Raw genomic sequence first — 18,890 nt, 5'->3', positions numbered from 1 at the left:
GTTACAATAGTCCAGGCATGAGGTAATGAAACAATGTATCAGCTTCTCAGCAACAGAGTCGGACAGCGATGGCCGGAGTCTTGAAATATTTCTGAGGTGGAAGAATGCTGATTTTGAAACGGATTTGATGTGGTTTTGAAATGAGAGGGTTGAATCCAAGACGACACCAAGGTTGCGGACCTGAGGTGTAGAAGGGAGTAACACTTCATGTCCTGCAGAAACTCTGCTTTATTCATCTTGCTGATTCCTTTTGTTCATATGAATCCTGTGCACTCTTTAATATGGAATCAGATTTAAATTGAAATAAGCAAACAAGAACTGTTAAATAATTTTAAAGAAATAGGAATTTGATGGAAAGTAAAACTCAACTAAACAAAAAAGTCATTGCAAAAGTGAAACTTATAACTATACCATCAAATCATTTGGGTAATGAAATAAACTATTGGTCTTTAACTTTTATGATAAATCAATACTTACACTTTATTGACCTCATAGGACTTCAGTAAAAAAGAAAGTGGGCAGTGAATGCTCCGTGCTGCTGTTTAGGGCGATGGTGTCGTGCAAAACCCAAATTTGCAGTTGCTGCACTGAACATTGTCCGGGCACTTAGTTGTCACTTAGCCTGCGCCCCCCTCAGGCAGTGCATGCAAACCAACTGTGAGGGCAGGAGCTGATGGTGAGAGAAAAGCAGGGGGATGTAAAAAGAAACACATGCTAGCAAAGAGAGATTACTTTTCTTTGGTGAGTTGAACAATTTTTGCTCATAAGCATGTAAAGGTATAAATCAGAAATTACACAAAAATAACAGTTTAAATCTCAAGAGCAACAAAACATTGGCAATATTTCTTCCCAATTAAAACCCACAACAATAATTCTTCACCACTCGGCAGCATCGGTGAGCAATGAACACATTCCACTTGGTGGCAATGACACAACCTGAAGTGATTCTTCACTCCCCTGGTGTAAAAGGCTTTTCAAAATCATAAACTCTCTGGGTTGGTATGAACCTGGAAAGCTGTAGAGGATAGACTACAGCAGGGGTACTCAAATACAAATCTTAAAGGTACAAAACATTTTTTTCAATAAGACAAAGGTCCGTTTATTACGGTCATTCAAACTTTTAAACAATTACAACAAGATTCTTAACACGAGGTTGCAAAAACAAAAATAATCTGTATGCAGCAGTTGTCATTGTTATTGTGTCTGTGCTCGATCCCTCAGAGTCGCAGTGTAAGATCTGCATTTATGAATAAAGGCAGCTGCACCCTCTTTCATTCAGCATTCCCATTATTGCTTTATAAATGTCTTGCCCCCTTGTGTGTCCACTGAGGTTCGTCAGGCCCAACATCTTCAACAAACTCCCCCTTTGCCTCATCATAAAAACTCACTAACACCAGCAACTGAGCATTGTCAGTGGTGTCAGTGGACTCATCCACAGCTAAGGAAATGTACTGTGCATTTTGTATTCCATCACAAAGCTGATTAATCAAATCACCAGCCAGTATTTATGTTCTTCTGGTTGCTGTGGAATCTGAGAGGGGGATTTGCTTGACCTGTTATTTCCTCTTTTTAGTTTGCCTTCACACATGGTCTCCATCACTTCAGTCATGCATTATTTTATACTTCAGTTATGATCCAGTGGAAAGCCCTTACCTACTGGCCTAGTTCAATCAAAGTGGTTACTTTCTTTTGGCTGGGCAGTGAAGTGTACACACCGTCTGATTTGACTTTCTCAGGGCAGACCCCCACAAAGAAAAAATATATTTACACACGTCAGGTCATCATCTTAACAGTTTTGTATGCTCATCCGTGAGCAGAGCATCAAGTTGACATGTCTATTACAGCTGAATGCCGCGATTACCATGTTGTTCAGCAAAACGCCTCACAAACGTATTAAGATCCAAAGCTTTAGTGCGTTTTGATTCAATGCAGAGTACAGCCACACTGACAGTCTCTTCTCTGTCATTGTAGACCGCAAATACCTCATTCCTTCAGTACTTGAGCCTAAACTTTTCTTTCAAAACAAAGCTGCCAACTGGGGTGGCAGCTGGGGTGGCAAAGCCTATTTTGAGGGTAGCAGTTGCCCCCCCATGCCACCCCAGTAGGTGAAACTAGGCTACTAGCTACAGTACAGATGCAACTAGATGAGCTGTTAACTCTCGTTCTGACTTTTTTTTTTTAAACACACGCATTTTTCCCACCCGCATTCCGCGAAGACCCACCCTACTGTGCCTCTGATTCGCAGAATATTGGTGCGGGGAAAAAACGCTGACGGGATGCTGAATGTGATTGGACCAATGCGTTCACAGACACACACAGACAGTGGAACAGTCGGACATGCAGAGCGCTGTTTGTAGTGGACATAGCGGAACATTTTGACTCTTTGCGTTGTGGCGATGTCTCGCAGATAACACATATGAAAAGTATAATTTGCTCAGAGTCCAGAGACAGTTGTGGTTCGGTCCGGATCCGGACCGGAGTCCGGACTTTGAGGATTCCTGTTGGTTTGGGATTGGGCCTCTGTTTATGAAAATATGTAATAATTTATGAAGGCTACGGAACAGAAACATAACATTCAAACTCGTTAAAAGGAAAGGCTAGAATAGCATCTCCATACATTTACCTCATTTCCACCATATTTATGATGTTGTTGATATAGTGTTTGTGTGTGTGTTTGTGTGTGCATGCATGTATATGCTTATATGATTGTGTGTGTGTGTGTGTGTGTGTGTGTGTGTCTGGTGTGCGTGCGTGCGTAAAATGTTATTTTGCTTGTTTGTTTATGGCCTATCTGTGTATGTGTGTGTGTGTGTGCATTTATGTATTTTTCTACTACTCTGTGTGAAAATATAAATAACTACCTTGGCGGTGTGTGCAGTGTAATCTGCTCCCAGCAGGCTGGATTCCCACTGTGAGAAAGACAGTATATTGTTCCTGCAGCACCACAGATAACAACTCATTAGCATACTGAATCATTTGGCTGCAAGAGCCACTCTGCCACCCATCTGCACTGAGCTGATAAACACACACACACGCCTGCTCCCTCTCTCACAGACACACGCACAAACATACACAGAGATCTATGCCGAGCAAGCACATAGACACTTACACAACCTGCTCACACACACGCCTCCTCTCATCCCTTTGCTTTCAATCCCTCACTTACACTCCCTGTATTCCTCTCTTTTTTGTGAGCCTGTGTGTTTCTGGAGAGTCAGGAAAATTGAAGCAGGTAAATGTTTGGCAGGCGTTAACCCAGAGGGCCCCTCAGAGGCGTCCCGGCAGTGCCAGAGCAGAGCGCAGGAGGGGTCCCCAAACACCTGGATGTGTCTGATGCTCTCTGGAAGCAAATTTAGTGTCTTCTAAATGTCTAAGAGCTGAAGCTGTTGCGGAGGTAGCAAAGTCTGCTGTGTGGAGTTATGGAATGTAGGGAAGAACACTTCAGAAAAGTAGAAATTATGTGGCAGTGCTACAAAAGCTAATTCCTTTTTTAAAGGCTGCAGGTTGGTGAGCCTAACTTTTTCGATTGCTTAAGTGAATAACTTTCAGGGAATGTGAGTCTGGAACAGCATGCAAACGAGTGCAGCATAGGCTGTCAAAACCACTTTCACAATGGCAGGATATCCTGCAGGTCACGGAGCCACGTTAACCTCAGCAGGAAGTCGTCACTTGTTGAGAGGAAGTGAGGATTCCAGCCTCCAATGGGGGAGTTTCGAGAGGAGGTTGTGGTTTAACTATGCACTTTCTAAAGATGTGAAACAGCTGCAAGGTATGCAATGCCAATGATGCCCTATAGGAATTTGACAATTAGGTAATGCAATCACAAGTGTAAATGGTAAATAGTAAAAACAGGCCCCTATATGTCCAGTTATTTGTAAAGTCAAGACATTTAATAGAATTACATTTAACTAAACTTGCTTTAAATGAATTGAATTAAAATGAATTGAATTAAACTGGATTTAATTAATAATACCGACAACATGCTCAAGTGACATCAAATACAAGGCTTTGTGCAGGCTCCTCTGCATGTTTTATTCAGGGGTTTTATATAAAATTCATCGATTTAACATTGGATATATTTATAGATACAGCTATCATACAACAAATATGTCATGACCAAACGTACAATGTCCCTTTACTGCAATTCATAAAATACCATAGTTACCAAAGGTACCAATATAGGCTACTAGGTCCTGCTAAAAAAGCAGAATAACCAACAACAGTGAGCAATACCTAACTGTATTAATCCAAAAACTGCTGGTGTTGTTATGATATTAACACTGTGTGTGGTGTATGTGCGTGCATGTGCATGTGCGTGTGGTTGTGTGCGTCTCTGCATGTGACTGTATGTGAAATGCGACAATGAAGGGATTTGTTTGTGTACCTTACTAAACTACAACTGCATAACAGTTAAAAAAACACTGAAACATTCATATCAAAAGGACTGCATGAGTCATTTCATGATATTATAGGACTCATATTTTGTACACTTTAAGAAACACTGCATGTCTTGTACCTCCGCAAATTCAAATAGATATATTCAACCCGGCAGTGAAAATGTTTAACTGTCTGTCGTCGTATTTGGTGTCATTTTCTCCTCACCAAAGTGTAACAGAAATAAAGGGTACCACATTTGATGTACTACGTTCAGTTGCTTGCTTTACATTTTGAGTTTCTTTCCTCTTTCCCCGCTTCATGTCTCCCAAAAGACCATTTTGCTAGTAAACCCATTGACAAACACACTACGGTACATCTTAAACCACATTAATTGAACCTCCACTCACCGTTGTTACATTGTGCAGTGGAAATATAATGCTATTTACAATACATACGTTACTGCATGGGTACAATAAAGTCCAGACTGTTCATTTATGGCCTAAAACTGAGACAAACTTACTTTTCTGTCTCATTCCAACACATTCAATTTGTTGGGCATGAATGAGGTTTATTCATTGATGTTTTAGAGCCTGTCCACACCATATTGTAATCAATAGTATCGTTCGTGAAGCATTGTTCCAAACTTCAATACAACACATAAAATATATTTGCTAAGTGTTTCTTAGCTGATCTTCTGTTTGGTTAGTTTTGTTTGTTTGTTCTTCTTTTTTTGTTTATTTTAGAATATCCTTTATTGGACTTTCAAAATACAGAGTCATAATCCGCAAGTCGGTCGAAGACATGAGACATGCAGAATTTACAAGTCTTTCTTTGATCAAATTCAACCGATCACCAATCAAAACATCAATGCTGCCTTGGATAGTATTGAGACGGGATGTGTTCCACTTTCTCCTACGTGGCACTTGATTCTCTTTCCTACACTGACAACTCAAAGCTATTGGGTCCTGAGCATATGCACCTCTTTCTTAGTCCCTGTTATTTCAGTCTCAGGTGTTGTATCTGTTTTCTTTTGGAATAAGCATCATCGGCGACTAGAGCCATCTGAAGGGCGGCCATTGCGCCTCAGATCTCTAGCAGCTAGATGCAGCGCAGGCCCACGAGAAGCCGATAGAGTCCTTGGAGCTGGAGGCGAGTCCTGGTCCTCCATATAGCTCTCAGGACTTCCCTCGGCATCGCCATCAGGCAGACTTCCACAGCTAGAGCCTGGTGACATTGTCTCAAGAAGATCGTCCCTTGCCAAGCTCACCACCGTGTCCTGATGTGGAACCCCCTGAGGGCCCCCTTCAAGTGTCCCGACCCCAACCAGCAGCCCTGTTTCTCCATCAGTTGTGCTGCCAACATTTCTCCCTCCGTCCTGGTCGTCCAGGAGGTTGGAGAGGAAGCTGATGTACTTCATAGCAAGCCGCAGGATCTCATTCTTGCTCAGCTTCTTGTCTGGAGGGTGAGTTGGGATGAGTTTGCGAAGCTCTGAGAATGCCCCATTTACGTTCTGCTGCCGCCAACGTTCACGGCTGTTAGTGAAGATACGACGTACAATCTTTGGCTGGCCAGCTAACAGAGAAAGCATTGGAAAAAGAGATAGACATAGATAATTAAAAAAAAGAGCAAAAGAAAGGCATTGAAAACATAACACAAATAAAACAGATAATGCTGTGTGTAAAAGGCCAAAGCAATATAAGGGCAATAAGAAAAATGGAAGAAGTAGTCGCAGGAAAACAAATTCACCTAGGTTTTGAGAAAAAATTGTTTTTGTCTTAAAAATAAGCTACAAAATGGTCATCCCTACAACCTTTGAATTTAAGGTGATGGAAAGTAGCTATATCTTTGCAAAAAAAAGTATAATATGCAATGTGCCGTATGCCGTTTGGCTTTGTGTGCCAAACCCCAGTAAAGTGTGTTGTGTAGACTTTGTCCTCCATATTCAATTTCGATGTACTTTGAACTTATTTTGGTATGATAAAATACATAATTGCAGGTATAGTCACATCCTCCCGCCCTCTACAATTGTGTCTTTCAGGCTATTGTCACCCTTGGAACACACCCAGTCTATCTTAATCCTTCAGCCCACTCTGCAGTAAAACCTTGGCATGGAGGCAGCAGCACCCCCATCCTCCACCCCTGTATGTGGCAGTGAGTGGGCAGCGATGGAAAGGATGTTTCAAATGAAATAAACTCAAAATCCGCTTGAAAATAGCTTCCTTTGATGGCATGCAGGTACATGTATTTGACATTAAGATTAACAGCATTCATTTATGTCATGAATTATGGTTTTATGGATTTGTTTCTCCTGGTTAAACGCTTATTTAGTGGCAGGCACCTTCTGCAACACTCAGATTAGTATAGATCAATGTCAGTGGATGAATGACAATGAAGATGAAGAAGGGATATAGGAGACTTGGACACAGCAAAGTCCACTTTAACATACTTATAAAGATCTAAAATATGCTTACCCTCGTCGAGTTCAACCTCATAGGGCGCCGGGCGTCGCTTTACCCTGTTGCTGGGGTACATGCTGTACTGCTCCGTCTCCCCTCCAAGACTACAGCAACAGAAAGCAGACAAAAAAAGTCTAAATGTATGTGAACAAAACATGAATTTACATTATATTCATCATTGCATTTAATCCTCAACAACCCCCACTCCTTGCACCAGGGGCACACACATGCACTCTCAGAAACACGTACACCCATTTATGGGATTATTATTTCTGTCATTAATGATACATAGGAAGAAATGTCAATATAATGTACACAATAAGCATATTTTCACACTTTAAAAGCCTTTTCCTTCAGGGCCATAGGACTGCATCTAGGCCTAACAGTCATGGTGCCCTCACAAGGATCGAATAGAAACGTGCATTCATGAAACTAAATTAGCCTATTTTTCATTTTCTGTCTCAACCTTTACCTGTTGATGGCGGCGAGAGGCTGCGCCAGGTTGTAGAGCATCGCCCGGGCCGGGACAGGAAACGCGTTTGGGCTCAGTTGGACCATTCGAGCGTCGTCTCGTTGCGGCAGCGGCAGCGGTGGAGGTCTGCGAAGTTCCGTGATCGGCACCAAATGGCTCTCAGTCCTAAACTCCAGCGCTTTTATAGCGTCCCTCCTGGAGAGCTCGATCACCGGCACTTCCCTTTTCAGGTCAAGGGCGTTGTGAGAGGCAGTTTCCTTGGCAACGCCGTTGATAATGATGCTGATGCTGTTCCCGTTGCTCGAGTTCTGCAGAGGAACGTCATCCGTCTCTTCAGCCCCCTTCAGGTTCCCTCCCCTCTCTTTCTCCCCCTCCTCCCTCCTCGGCTCCTCTTCCTCCTTGCACCCGTTTATTCTGGAGATGATGGAGGAGTCCTCCCGTTTTCCAGGTCCGGACACTGCATCAGGACTTCCAGGAAGAAGCTCCGGCTGCCGTTTTTCCATCATTTTTTTACCGTCACCACTCGCTCGAGTCCACTACGTCCTAAATAAGATTTTCCTCCATTAAGTTAATGACACAATGGTTCAGTCTTAATATACCGAATATATAACCAGCCTTTACTAAAAGCCTATAGGAATGAATTATTTTCATTTTTATTATTGGCGTTTATTTTAATGTTTTTATTACCATCATTATTCGAATTGCAGACTTTACATAACGAACAAACCAATTAAGAAAGAAAATCAATATTCTGTAAGCCGCTTGTATAATGTCTCGTAATTAGGCCTACCAGAATATATTCAACACTTCAAAAAGGTAAAAGTAATAATAAATAAAGAAAAGGCCGATTGCAACTCAAATAAAAAATAAAAAATAAGAGTTTTTTATTATTAATTCTCGAGTATTATATTATGTGTAAGCTATGAAGATTTGAGAGATTTCTGTTCTCTAAATCTGTTGCGATGTGAAAAATTCCTAGGCTCATTGTGAAATGTCACCAGTCAAACATTTTATCATAGATGTGGAGCCCGTGTAATTTATTTTAAATACATTTGTTATTTGTTGTTTCTGTAGTGCATGTTTTTATCTATTAATCTCTCATTGTTGGCCCTTACTCGTTGAGATAATACCTTAATGTAGCCTATATAAACCAAGGTTTGAGCCCTGCGTAAAGTCTAATATGAAAAGCTAATTAAGGTTGTTCTTGTTCTTTAAGGTGAACTTATCGTCTTAATGACAGCATGCCAGGACCACGAAGAGAGCTCGGTGTCCATTCCTCGTCGATATCAAATCCCACCTTTTTGGTTTTCATCAATCCACAGATAACCTTCAAAAATACTCCAACTTGATCGTTTTCTATAGCTAAACATGTCAGAGTCGGTGGTGTTATATGTCATTATAGCAATAGGCCACAATGCTGTTGTTGTTGTAAAGCCGCAAAAGCGTGTCAGATTGATTACAATAAACAACAGTGTAAATTGTTTTAATAGCTAATTAAAAAATAAAGATGTGGGAAATACTGGAAACGAACAACAGACCGCCACAAAAAGCGCACTTTTATTCCTGGGAATTCTCCAATAGGCCTCGCATCCGTTATTAGCCCACATCCCGTAGCTACAGTCTCCAACATACGATCGGACAATAGCAGAAAATGTAGGCTAAATATTCCGAATATAACATCGATAAATTCCGACGATAAGCATCAAATTATAGCCGTAGGGAACAACGAATAACCTGGTTTAAATACAGAGGTGTATTTTTTGCACTTACCGTTCTAGCCGTGTTGTTGATGTTACTGTGTAAGTGGAGCCATTTTGTGAGTGGGTCATCCATGTCTGAGGTTTTTTCTTTTTTTTCTACCAGTGCTGGAGCGGTGTGTGTGTGTGTGTGTGTGTGTGTGTGTGTGTGTGTGTGTGTGTGTGTGTGTGTGTGTGTGTGTGTGTGTGTGTGTGTGTGTGTGTGTGTGTGTGTGTGTGTGTGTGTGTGGCTGAGTTATTCCTCGCAGCATCCAGCGCGCTCCCTCAGTATGGGGAGCGGAACACAGGCCGCAATGTGGCCGAGTGAGATAAGCGCACGGCAGCGGCCTCTTCATTCCCGATAAGCCACTAAACCCATTATTTATGAAATGATTCATTATTATTTGGCTGTCGTGGGCTATATAGGCTTGTGGAGGGCAAAGCATAAAAAAAAGCAAACAGGCACAGAGCAACGGCCTGTAACAACGCGGGGTAGTATACTGTATCCAGAGCTTTAGTGGAGGTGTTTTTTTTATTTTTATGAAAGAAACAAAAGCTCAGGTTAAGCTGTTGACCTATTTTTAATTTCAACAAAGGGTTTTTTGCTAAGCCAATTTATCCTGCAATGAGATAACTACCGATAGCAGAGGGTCGACTCGTCTCTTTTTTCTTATTTTTTGTTATCCTGAAAAGAGTAGCCTATAATCCATATTAATTTCCTTCGCCTTGAGGCAGGATGTGCTATTGATACAGAATGACGAGGATGTAATTATGATAACGATGCCATAATCGAAAGGGACACACGATTCTATATCAATTAACAAATCAATACATGTATAAATGTGTGAATAAATAACTTAAGTAAATAAATAAATAAATGTGCTGTTGCATGTCATTGTTGGTGCTGGAGGCCTTGGACGGCGGTTCCCTGGGGCCGGGACTCATGGCTGGGGGAGATAAAAGCGTATCGGCCCCTGGACGCGTCAGATAAAAGAGCAGCACGCTATCAGAGCACATTCAGGACAGCTCAAATGGTAGCAGGTACATCCTAATAACGGCTTTTTCACATAGCGTTTTTCACGTTTTGTCAAATACGTGTATGAATTTAAATAATGGCATACATTTAGTCAAATAAGCGTGTGACGTGGCTAAATATAGAACCCAATAAACATAATTAGATAGTCTCATGTTACACGTTTTTAAGCCCTGTATTAGAGCATTATTAGTCACGAACTTTCAACAGATAAACAGCAGTCACGACCATCATCCGGCATCCTGTGCTTAACGCTGTATGGTCTGATTAGCCATTTAAACGTTTTTGTGGACCTCAATTGTGCCATAAGATGTTTGATGTTGGGGAGCAATCGGCACGTCTTTGTTCCAATTGGTGATCCTACATTTGCAAATCAATAGGCTACACCTGATTGATTCAATTGAGGCTGTGTTAGGTTTTTGGAGTTTCACTTTTGAAATAAAAAAACAAATTGTGATTATAATTCAACTTATAATTTAAACATTGATATTATAAGGGTGGTCCCTTATAATATAAATGTTTATATTAAGTTTTATCATAACTGAATAGCATGTGTTTTGTTCATAATTAATGAATGTATTACAAACTTTTGACATAATAAACAATTTAATTTAAAAGAAAACAAGTATCATTTTCCTGAATGATATTAAGTGACGCAGCACAAGTAAAAAAATAAAAGGAATCCTGCAGAGCCCCAGTGCAATATTATTTATTTGCGAACTTTTATTTATTAATTAAATAAATAGTTGAAATGTATCAGGAGCCATGATTATACCTGTGGTACATCATTCCACAAGTCAATCATCTGACATCATCAATAAGATTAATAGTAAACATTTAAGTGTGGCACAATATTTGAAACTAAATATTTTCTACACTCATTTAGGGAGTCAAAAATAAATCTAAATTTAAACATAAAAAAGTGAAGTTAAACGATCCCTATTCAGTTATGTCGGACCATGAATAAATAAAAACAGTTGTCCTGGATCTAAATAATATTATATAGTCTTAACATTTTATTAGTATCACAAATATACTCTGGAATACAGGTTATATCTAGTGCAGACCTACTGCATTTATTTGCATTTGTCCTTTGGTTATGTTTTTGATTTGTCATTGCAATCCGAGTCCCCTTGCAGTGTCATATTGTAATGAACATGCAACCTTGTAATCTCATGTAGCCTTTTCACACATCAAACTGCACAGAAGAAAACTCTATTCACAGGTTACAGTCAATGGTCAGGGTTTGTAGCTGTGAATTAAAATCCATAGCTGCAGGATAAATGGCTCTGTGCCATGCTTATTTCCCAGTCAGCGCTGGTTGCGTCGGGCTGGCATGATCCGAAGAGAAGCAGTGCTTTCCCGGGTCATGAGCCGCGTCACATGGTCCAGACTGAGGCCAGCAACTGCCTCTCCATTCACCTGCAGAATTTCATCACCGATGCCGAGGAGACCTGTGTAAGGGCCTTCGACACCACCGTCACCCACTTTCTCTACATACACACCTGGAAAGGAAACAATAAGAGGTGAACAGAGAGAAGGAAGACACATGAAATGAAGTTGAAGGAATGGTTGCATAGAGTGAGAATAGAGGAGGTAGAGCAGAGGAAAACAGGTGCAAGCAAAAAAAGTATTTAACCATAACAAAACAACAAAATTGTAAACATAAAACAGCTTTACTATGAGTAAAAGCATTTGTATCCGAATATGATCAATATAATTATGAAGATTACCAATTACCAATTTGTAAAAGGTCCATATTTATCTGAACAATGACATATGCAAGATACACGGCATATCAAATAAATACAAATAATAAGAGTAAAAATCCTGCAAAACACCAAATTTAAGAAAGTACAAAGACAATGTAGATTTAAAAAGCTACCTGTGTTGGGTCGACCTTTGCCCCTTGAGATGACAAAACCAAATGGACCATTTGGGGGTCTGACCAGCTCCAGGAGGAGAGTCCCATCAGGGAAAGCCTGGGTGACCCGGCCCACAGGACGCACAATTCTGGAGGCAAGTACATCTTCAGCACTCAGGGCCCTGTGAAACTCGATCTGAGGGCTGTCAGGGCTGTAACAGCAAAAATGCAGCTTTAGTCACAAAAAACGAAACGATGTGGTTCGATAATCCATGTTCATTGTATTTTTCTCCTTTATTTGGTTTATGACACTCACCTGGGTGCCAGGCCGTACGGTATCCGCACCTCTCCCAGTATTGTTGAACGTTCTGTTCTCCTCTCCAAACTCTGCACTGAGGAGGCTTTGCGCAGTTGGGCCAGTGGCAGCACCTAGTGGCAAATAAATGGCACTGTAAAACATTGTGTTACTGTTTTTCATATTGGCAAAATGTCTCCGGATCTGCTTTTGGCAATGCAACTTTTTGGCTCTTACAAACCTATAAATCTAACAATGTGTGATTGACACCAAACACATACACATTTTGCAAATACCATCTATGATTGGATGGTACAGAATGTTGTTTACATTATTTTAATGTAATATTTCAGCTGCCAGGAGGACAACAAGGATGGCTGCCACAGAAAGTAGGAAACACTGACAACCTGGAATGCATTATCTCTGCTCCCAATATCAGACAGAGAGGTAATACATCAAAGCGTAGGTTGGTCCACTGTGGCAAATAAGCAGTGAAAGGTACTTTAAAGCAGAACTTGGAATTTGTTCTCTTCCTACAGCAACCTTTATGGGGTTAACATTCTTATTTTATCGATGTGAAAAATAAAGGACGATGGCAGAGCAACACAACCGTCCTGAACATCATATGAAGAAGAGTTTGCTTCTCACCGTGTTCAGTGTCTGCAGTGAGGGCGTCCTCTGCATGCGGATGCTGGGCTGGGGTCTGCGCGTGGGGCTTGGGGAAGCAGAGTTGCCCACCCGTGGTGCAGAGGGTAAACTGAGCTGCTCCATGCTGCTGGAGCGGCCTCCTTTCACCAGCCTACCAACACTGTTCAGACCAATGGAGGAGAAGAAGCGACGTAGGAAGAGCTTCGGTCGTCCATCCATCTTTCTGTAAAAGGCCAGTCAGACAGACAGACATATTTTTTTTAGCAAGAGTGCAATATGAACACAACATATTTTAATATAGACACAAAGACATCACCAACATAACAAGCCAGGATTGTTGTTCTTTGTTTTATAATTCAGCTCTGAATGACCTTAACAAACACAGATCTTCATTACCAGAAGAGGGCAGTATAGTCTTAATGTTCACAGAATTATTTTAATAACAACATCCTGTGGACTGTAGGTCAGGGTTTTAATCTCCTAACTGCAACCAGGCTGACATGCTAAATGCATTTTGGAAACAGCATGGGGGGGGGCAAGGGGTTTATTATCTAAGCTATGAAGAGCGTTGTTACTTTGGCTTACCTGGAACCGTCACAATTTTCCTCCCATATGGCCTCAGCTTTCAGATGTTCTGCTCTCAGCAGCTCTGCTCTGAGATCCTCAGCCCGAGACATAGCCAGGACGCGCAGAGCGGGACGACACTCAGGACCAGAACCAGGCTCACCTGGTGGTACACACAATGCAATTAGTGGATGTCAAATAATCATTTTCCTGTATTATTTTTATTCCATTTTGTTCCATTCTATTCCACTGTCAGTGTTGGATAGTAACTAAGTGAATTTACCTAAGTATGGCACTAAAGTACCATTTTGAGGTACTTTCTGCTACTTTATATTGTACTGCTTTTCAAAGAACAATATTGTAATTTGTATTCCACCTAACTCATTGATTATTATATTTTGAAGATCTACAATTCCAATTTCTTAGGTACCTGGAAAATATTTTCAAATGTTAAATGTTGATTTATATATCTATATCTATATATATATAATATATATATTATAAACACATTTAATCAGGATTAATAATAATCTTATTAAATAATATCTTACCTAATTACTATTATTTTTTAATATTTGAGTACATTTTGCTCATACTTAATTAAGAAATTGAAACATAGTTCGTATTCCTAGAATAGTACATCCTAAATGGCAGAAAATCAAGTGTACGCGACCTTCCATAGGAACTGAGATCTATCCGCCCTGCTCTTCCCCAATGACCACTCACCTGCTCCATCTGGAGTGGCCTCCCAGAGTTCAACAGCTGGCAGGGCTGCGGAGTACCTCAGGGTGGAGGGTCTGATACAGGGCACTGGGTTGCTTTTGGCAGGGCTCCCTTGGGTTAGAGCCACTGCAGACTGCCCTCTAGCCTCTGTAGGGTCCAGGAGTTCAGAATTCTGTGATCCTCCCTCACCTCCCGGATTTGAAGTCATCTGGAACTGCACAGAGGACTGTCCTGCAGCCGAGCGATTCCTTGAACTCGACTTCAGAGCTGACTTTATAGGCAGTGTTGGGGGAGGAGATTCCCTTAGTCCAGATGCCTCCGGCAAACGGGGCTCCAGAGCGATGGGACTATCAGGGGAAAAAGAAACAGCTCTGCTCACATTGACCCTGTTCCTGGGATTTGAGTTACGCCGCTGAGCCCAAGATGGACCGTAAGGGCCATTGCCAGACTCCAGCCGACTTTCTCCTTTCCTACTCCTTCTCCTAAGTTTCCCAAACCCTGAAGGTTTCCACCCTGTGCTGCTCTCTTTGTTTTCCCCCAGCACGTAAGCTCCGGCAAAAGTGACAGTTAAAGAAGCTTTAGGACGAGTACTTGCTTCTGGCTTGTTATGAGGCACCCAGCGAGGAGCAGCTTTTTCCCGTGTGTCCTCAGGCTGTGGGGGCTCAGTGTTCTTTGGATCTGACTGTGATGACATTGGCTGGGGCTCCCTGACCACAGAGCCACATGCCTCACATTTCTTCACCAGCACTATAATCTCTTTAATCACTGTTGTGGGTTCGCCACTGAAACCCGCAACTTCTTTCTTCTGTAAAGGAGGCATGGAGACACTCCGATGGCTTTTGTTCCTCTCTGTTCCATTACTGCTAGAATCTGTATTATTTAATTTTTTCTTGGATTTGGGCCCCCCAGATCTGCTGCGCTGTCTCACTCTATCCAGGTACCGAGACTCTGCTTCTTTCTCTGATTCGTCTTCAAAGCGCACCCGTGTGGGTGAACAACCGTAGCGTCTGGATCGAGCCCCTTGGTCACTGGGGGAAGTGTCTCTTTGGCTGGAGATGAGGAGGGTATCAGATACAGTTTGAGCTGAATTATCTTCTTTGGTTTGAACAGCTTTCTGCTCTGGTGCTGGAGTGAGAGGCTCAACTTGCTGCTTCTTTCTGCAAAAGAACACAATCGTTTCTTTGTCGATAAGAGAGTAACACTTGTTTTACATTTCTTTGTAAGATAGTATCTTGTAAAAGTGAAGCAAAAATTAACATAAGTGACACTGAATTTCAGATATCTCTCAGAAACAGAGCAGGTAGATGGAAAACCTTTTCAAATTGAGAGATTTTTGGAGATTATATAAACAAAAGACCTGACAATGAGAATTACAGTTCATAGTGGCTGCAGGTAGGTACGCTAGGTCTTTAATGTATGTCCAATGTAAATCTTCCTTATTCTTATTCTAAATGAAGAGAATGCTTCTTGCTAATATGAGGGATTTTAAGCAAACTAAAGTGTGTGACGTGTTCAATGTCACATGAACAGAACGACAACAAACATTTTCTCAACATTGACTGCGCTGTGTATGTCAAAGCGTCAACTTATGTTCAGTTACGCAAAATTAGAATTGCCAAAGTGCAAGAGAAGATGGGACAAAGCAGAGGTGAAGATAGGGGAGACATACGGATGGGAAATTGAGGGATTAACAGATACAGCAAACTAACTTGTCAGCAAATTAAACTCGTTATCACTACAGTGATTCATAACTGTGCATGCAAAACTGTACAAAGTTCTGAAGATGCCAAAGAGGTCATAGCCCACGTAAGCAGATGAAGCCAACTTACATGGTGGATCTCTGATCAGACTTGGGGCGTCTGCAGCGGAGATCTTCGTTAATGTGATTGGAGCGAGCCTTGAGTCGTGCTCGCTCCAGAAGAAGCTTGGCTTGCTCATGTCTTGGGCTCAGAGGGAGTTCGTCACTGATTGCAAGAAGCGACCTGACAATCATGAGAAAGATGCAAATTAGTAAAGTCATCCATCATTCTGGGTGATGGAAAACAGCAAGGCAAAAGGAATGAGTAAAATTAAGTGAGTGATGAAATGATGGACCTCTGTTTGAGCGAACATTTATATTTGTTGAAGTTTAATTGTGCAAAGCTGATTGTATGTGGTGTAGAATCCAGCCACGTTATGTACCCGGCAGATTGACTTAACATGGAGTGAATGAAGATGCGTCTTCCTAAGCTGTTTTATGTAATATCAGATTTATAGTCAGGGGCGTGGCACTAGTGGTGAGCTGCAAAGAGAAACGTCATCCTAACATCTATCCTTATGCCCAGCAGCTAAGCTGCTCTGCATTGTGCTCCATCGTCTCTGCTTGTGTTTATCCCCTGGCCTAGTGATAAAGATAGCATGATACACCAGCCATGTGGATTATCCTTGTAATGGACTGAGTGTGATTCATTTCTCTTGTGTGTCAAGAGGAGACAAACATTCAGTTTCAATAGATCACAGTTTGTCATGTCATTCTTTATTCTTACACAAAAACATCAGCCTGTTTCTGTTTTGTCTCATGCTCAGCCTTTTTATTCTTCAGTTTATTATGATAATGACCAGAATGATCTATAGTCTATAATAATTATAATAGCCGGAAGATCAACTGAAAAGGGTTGATCAAATGAACAATTCAACCTCTTAACAAATTGTTTTTATTACTCAGTTGCACACACATTTTTGATTTACTTACAGATCTATCTACTCCGTTTTATTTAATTAACATATGACTGTTACTCTATCTGGTGTCTTACATTCAATAATTACAATGTTTGGAGACAAAATCTCTATTTTTCAGTATCACAGTTTGCAAATATCTCACAATAAGAGCTTCATTTCCTAGTGTTTTTATGATAATATATGAGCTTCTTAATATACAGTATTGGAAATTTCTTTATGGATATATTTTATAGGATTTATATTTGTTTGACACAAGAAGCTTTGCACTGCTCACCTCAGATAGGGTTTGAGTGTCTGCGCAAAAATGGCTGAGTCTGAGCTGCCCAAACCCCCATGGGCCCCTGCAACTGGCAGAAAAAACATTCAGAAAAATGCACATCACAGCAAAAGGAAATTAATAAAATGTGGATAAAAAAAGGCTTTAAAAGTATTCAAAGAGGTAATGCCCATTATTTTGTGTTTTAGCTTACCTCTACATTTATATAATATATCCTATTATGACGTAGCATAATCTTCTAACTTAGGGTTTGGTTCTTATTTAGTGTCGTGTAGTGGGAGATTTATGGGAACATACTGTCAAGAGAGCCATCAGCCATAATGTGACCCACAGGATCATGTGGGTATTAAACCAATTGGATCTTTGTATGATCATGGGAATTGTCATAAACCTTCATACCGTTAGATTCAGTGTAATGGCAACTTTAATGTTGCAATGTCCTATATTCGTTTATTGCCAGGGAACTGGATGTTGGATAACACAGCTGTGGTTTGCCAAAGGGCGTTACTGTATCTGGATAAGGAGGGTGGAAGTGAGAGCACCTGAAATTAAAGCCAGGGGAATATTTCCTCCTCCTTTATTCACAAGACATGCACAGAAGCCCCAGGATGAGATCTGGCTGGATTAAAGGATTCCTTCTGGCGTTTGCCATGGCTGGGTCTCTTCTTTACCTCGGCTCCATGAAGAAGGAGGTTCATACCCACTCATAGAGACTCAGTAGAGCCCACCACTACGACTCCATCAGGGGTCAGGGAATACTCAACAGGATGGACAAGATGAAAACAGACATCAACAGACTGCTCAATGTGACGAATAAACTTGAAAAGAAGGAACTGGTGAACCAGAACAATGCAGAAGTGAAGAAGGAGAGGAGCGTGGTGAGGAAGCTCAACCCAGACACTCATCTGTTCACCAAGTGGGGGGACGATCTGAGCAGAAGGAGCCAGAGAGGTTGTTCCAGAGATACGGATACAACGCCTTTCTCAGTGACCGGCTGCCCCTCAACAGAGAGATCCCCGACACCAGGCCGGCCAGGTGTGCTGATAAAAAAATACTCTAAGGATCTGCCTTCCATGAGTGTCATATTAATCTACCTGGATGAAGCAGGCGCGTCACTCAAAAAATGTCGTGGCGTACAGAAAGATGTCGCATCTCTTCTTCTCTGTATTGCTAGTCTCAAACGGGGTGTGAGAGACTGTGGTGCTCGGTATTTCTATTTTGATCACTTTAATGAAGTTGGTCGCTTAGTTGGTCGTGCTGATTTGTCGTTCACATGGGTCTGCTTTAGTCTTTCTGGTAAGTACTGTTTTATATAGGAAATATTCTGATATTGAAACGTATAAAGACCTTAAATGAGAAATTAGACTGAGAAGACGACTGTGAAGTTCCCTACCGACGGGGATTACTGGTCCGACAGGTGTGAGCCGAAGCGTAGTAGTGCGTGGTTCTGCCATGGGGTTCGAGTGTCTGGAGGGGAATAGGCTCAGCGGTGACTATCACGTTATAATGAAAACCTGTGAACCGCCGCGCCACCCAAATCTGCACGTGCGCCGTATTTTCCCCAGTATCCAACTGGTGCCTATCTTTCTCCTGTGGTCGGACCAGGTCTCCTTAGTTCATAGCTAGTGGTCGGGCTCGAGGGTCGCCTCGGGCCGTCTGACGAATGCGTTGGAAACTGTCTTATCTAATTAGGCCAACCATAACAGTATCTTCGAGTTATTCTGGTA

At 41.5% G+C, this 18,890-nt stretch overlaps 2 protein-coding genes across 3 annotated transcripts; both read right to left on the bottom strand.

Moving 5' to 3' along the window:
- Nucleotides 1-3,999: 3,999 nt before the first annotated feature.
- tal1 (T-cell acute lymphocytic leukemia 1) lies at nt 4,000-9,199 on the bottom strand. Of its 2 annotated transcripts, none has more exons than XM_010778128.1 (4): nt 9,076-9,199; nt 7,306-7,848; nt 6,849-6,967; nt 4,000-5,949 (listed from the first exon to the last, which is right to left on the bottom strand). In XM_010778128.1, the coding sequence occupies exons 2-4, from the start codon at nt 7,809-7,811 to the stop codon at nt 5,420-5,422; spliced, it is 1,155 nt and encodes a 384-aa protein (XP_010776430.1). In that variant the 5' UTR covers nt 7,812-7,848; nt 9,076-9,199; the 3' UTR covers nt 4,000-5,419. The 2 variants fall into 2 exon arrangements, with proteins under 2 accessions (XP_010776430.1, XP_010776431.1); XM_010778129.1 differs by having other exon boundaries at nt 6,849-6,937; nt 9,076-9,197.
- A 1,569-nt stretch (nt 9,200-10,768) lies between these two features.
- On the bottom strand, nt 10,769-17,871 carry LOC104951516 (uncharacterized). Its single transcript, XM_010778176.1, has 9 exons — nt 17,835-17,871; nt 17,161-17,233; nt 15,998-16,150; nt 14,172-15,325; nt 13,467-13,608; nt 12,882-13,104; nt 12,255-12,367; nt 11,960-12,150; nt 10,769-11,579 (listed from the first exon to the last, which is right to left on the bottom strand). The coding sequence occupies exons 1-9, from the start codon at nt 17,869-17,871 to the stop codon at nt 11,386-11,388; spliced, it is 2,280 nt and encodes a 759-aa protein (XP_010776478.1). The 3' UTR covers nt 10,769-11,385.
- Nucleotides 17,872-18,890: the final 1,019 nt, after the last annotated feature.

Source organism: Notothenia coriiceps, unplaced genomic scaffold (genome assembly GCF_000735185.1).
Source record: "Notothenia coriiceps isolate Sejong01 unplaced genomic scaffold, NC01 NC01_scaffold00018999, whole genome shotgun sequence".
NCBI classification, from domain to species: Eukaryota; Metazoa; Chordata; class Actinopteri; order Perciformes; family Nototheniidae; genus Notothenia; species Notothenia coriiceps.
Note: the sequence above shows the minus strand (reverse complement) of the source record. Positions and strands in the feature narration are given on the sequence as shown.

Bases quoted from the DNA above. Each gene is read 5' to 3' on its own strand.
- tal1 (XM_010778128.1), bottom strand. From the start codon at position 7,811: ATGATGGAAAAACGGCAGCCGGAGCTTCTTCCTGGAAGTCCTGATGCA. The intron at 6,968-7,305 runs GTAAAGGTTGAG...ACATACATTTAG, and splicing joins CCTCTCGCCGCCATCAACAG to ACTTTTTTTGTCTGCTTTCT. The intron at 5,950-6,848 runs GTAAGCATATTT...TTTCTCTGTTAG, and splicing joins TGAGGTTGAACTCGACGAGG to CTGGCCAGCCAAAGATTGTA.
- LOC104951516 (XM_010778176.1), bottom strand. From the start codon at position 17,871: ATGAGTGGGTATGAACCTCCTTCTTCATGGAGCCGAG. The intron at 17,234-17,834 runs GTAAAGAAGAGA...TTTTTCTGCCAG, and splicing joins TCCTTCTTCATGGAGCCGAG to TTGCAGGGGCCCATGGGGGT. The intron at 12,368-12,881 runs GTGAGAAGCAAA...ATTTGCCACTAG, and splicing joins CACTGCAGACACTGAACACG to GTGCTGCCACTGGCCCAACT.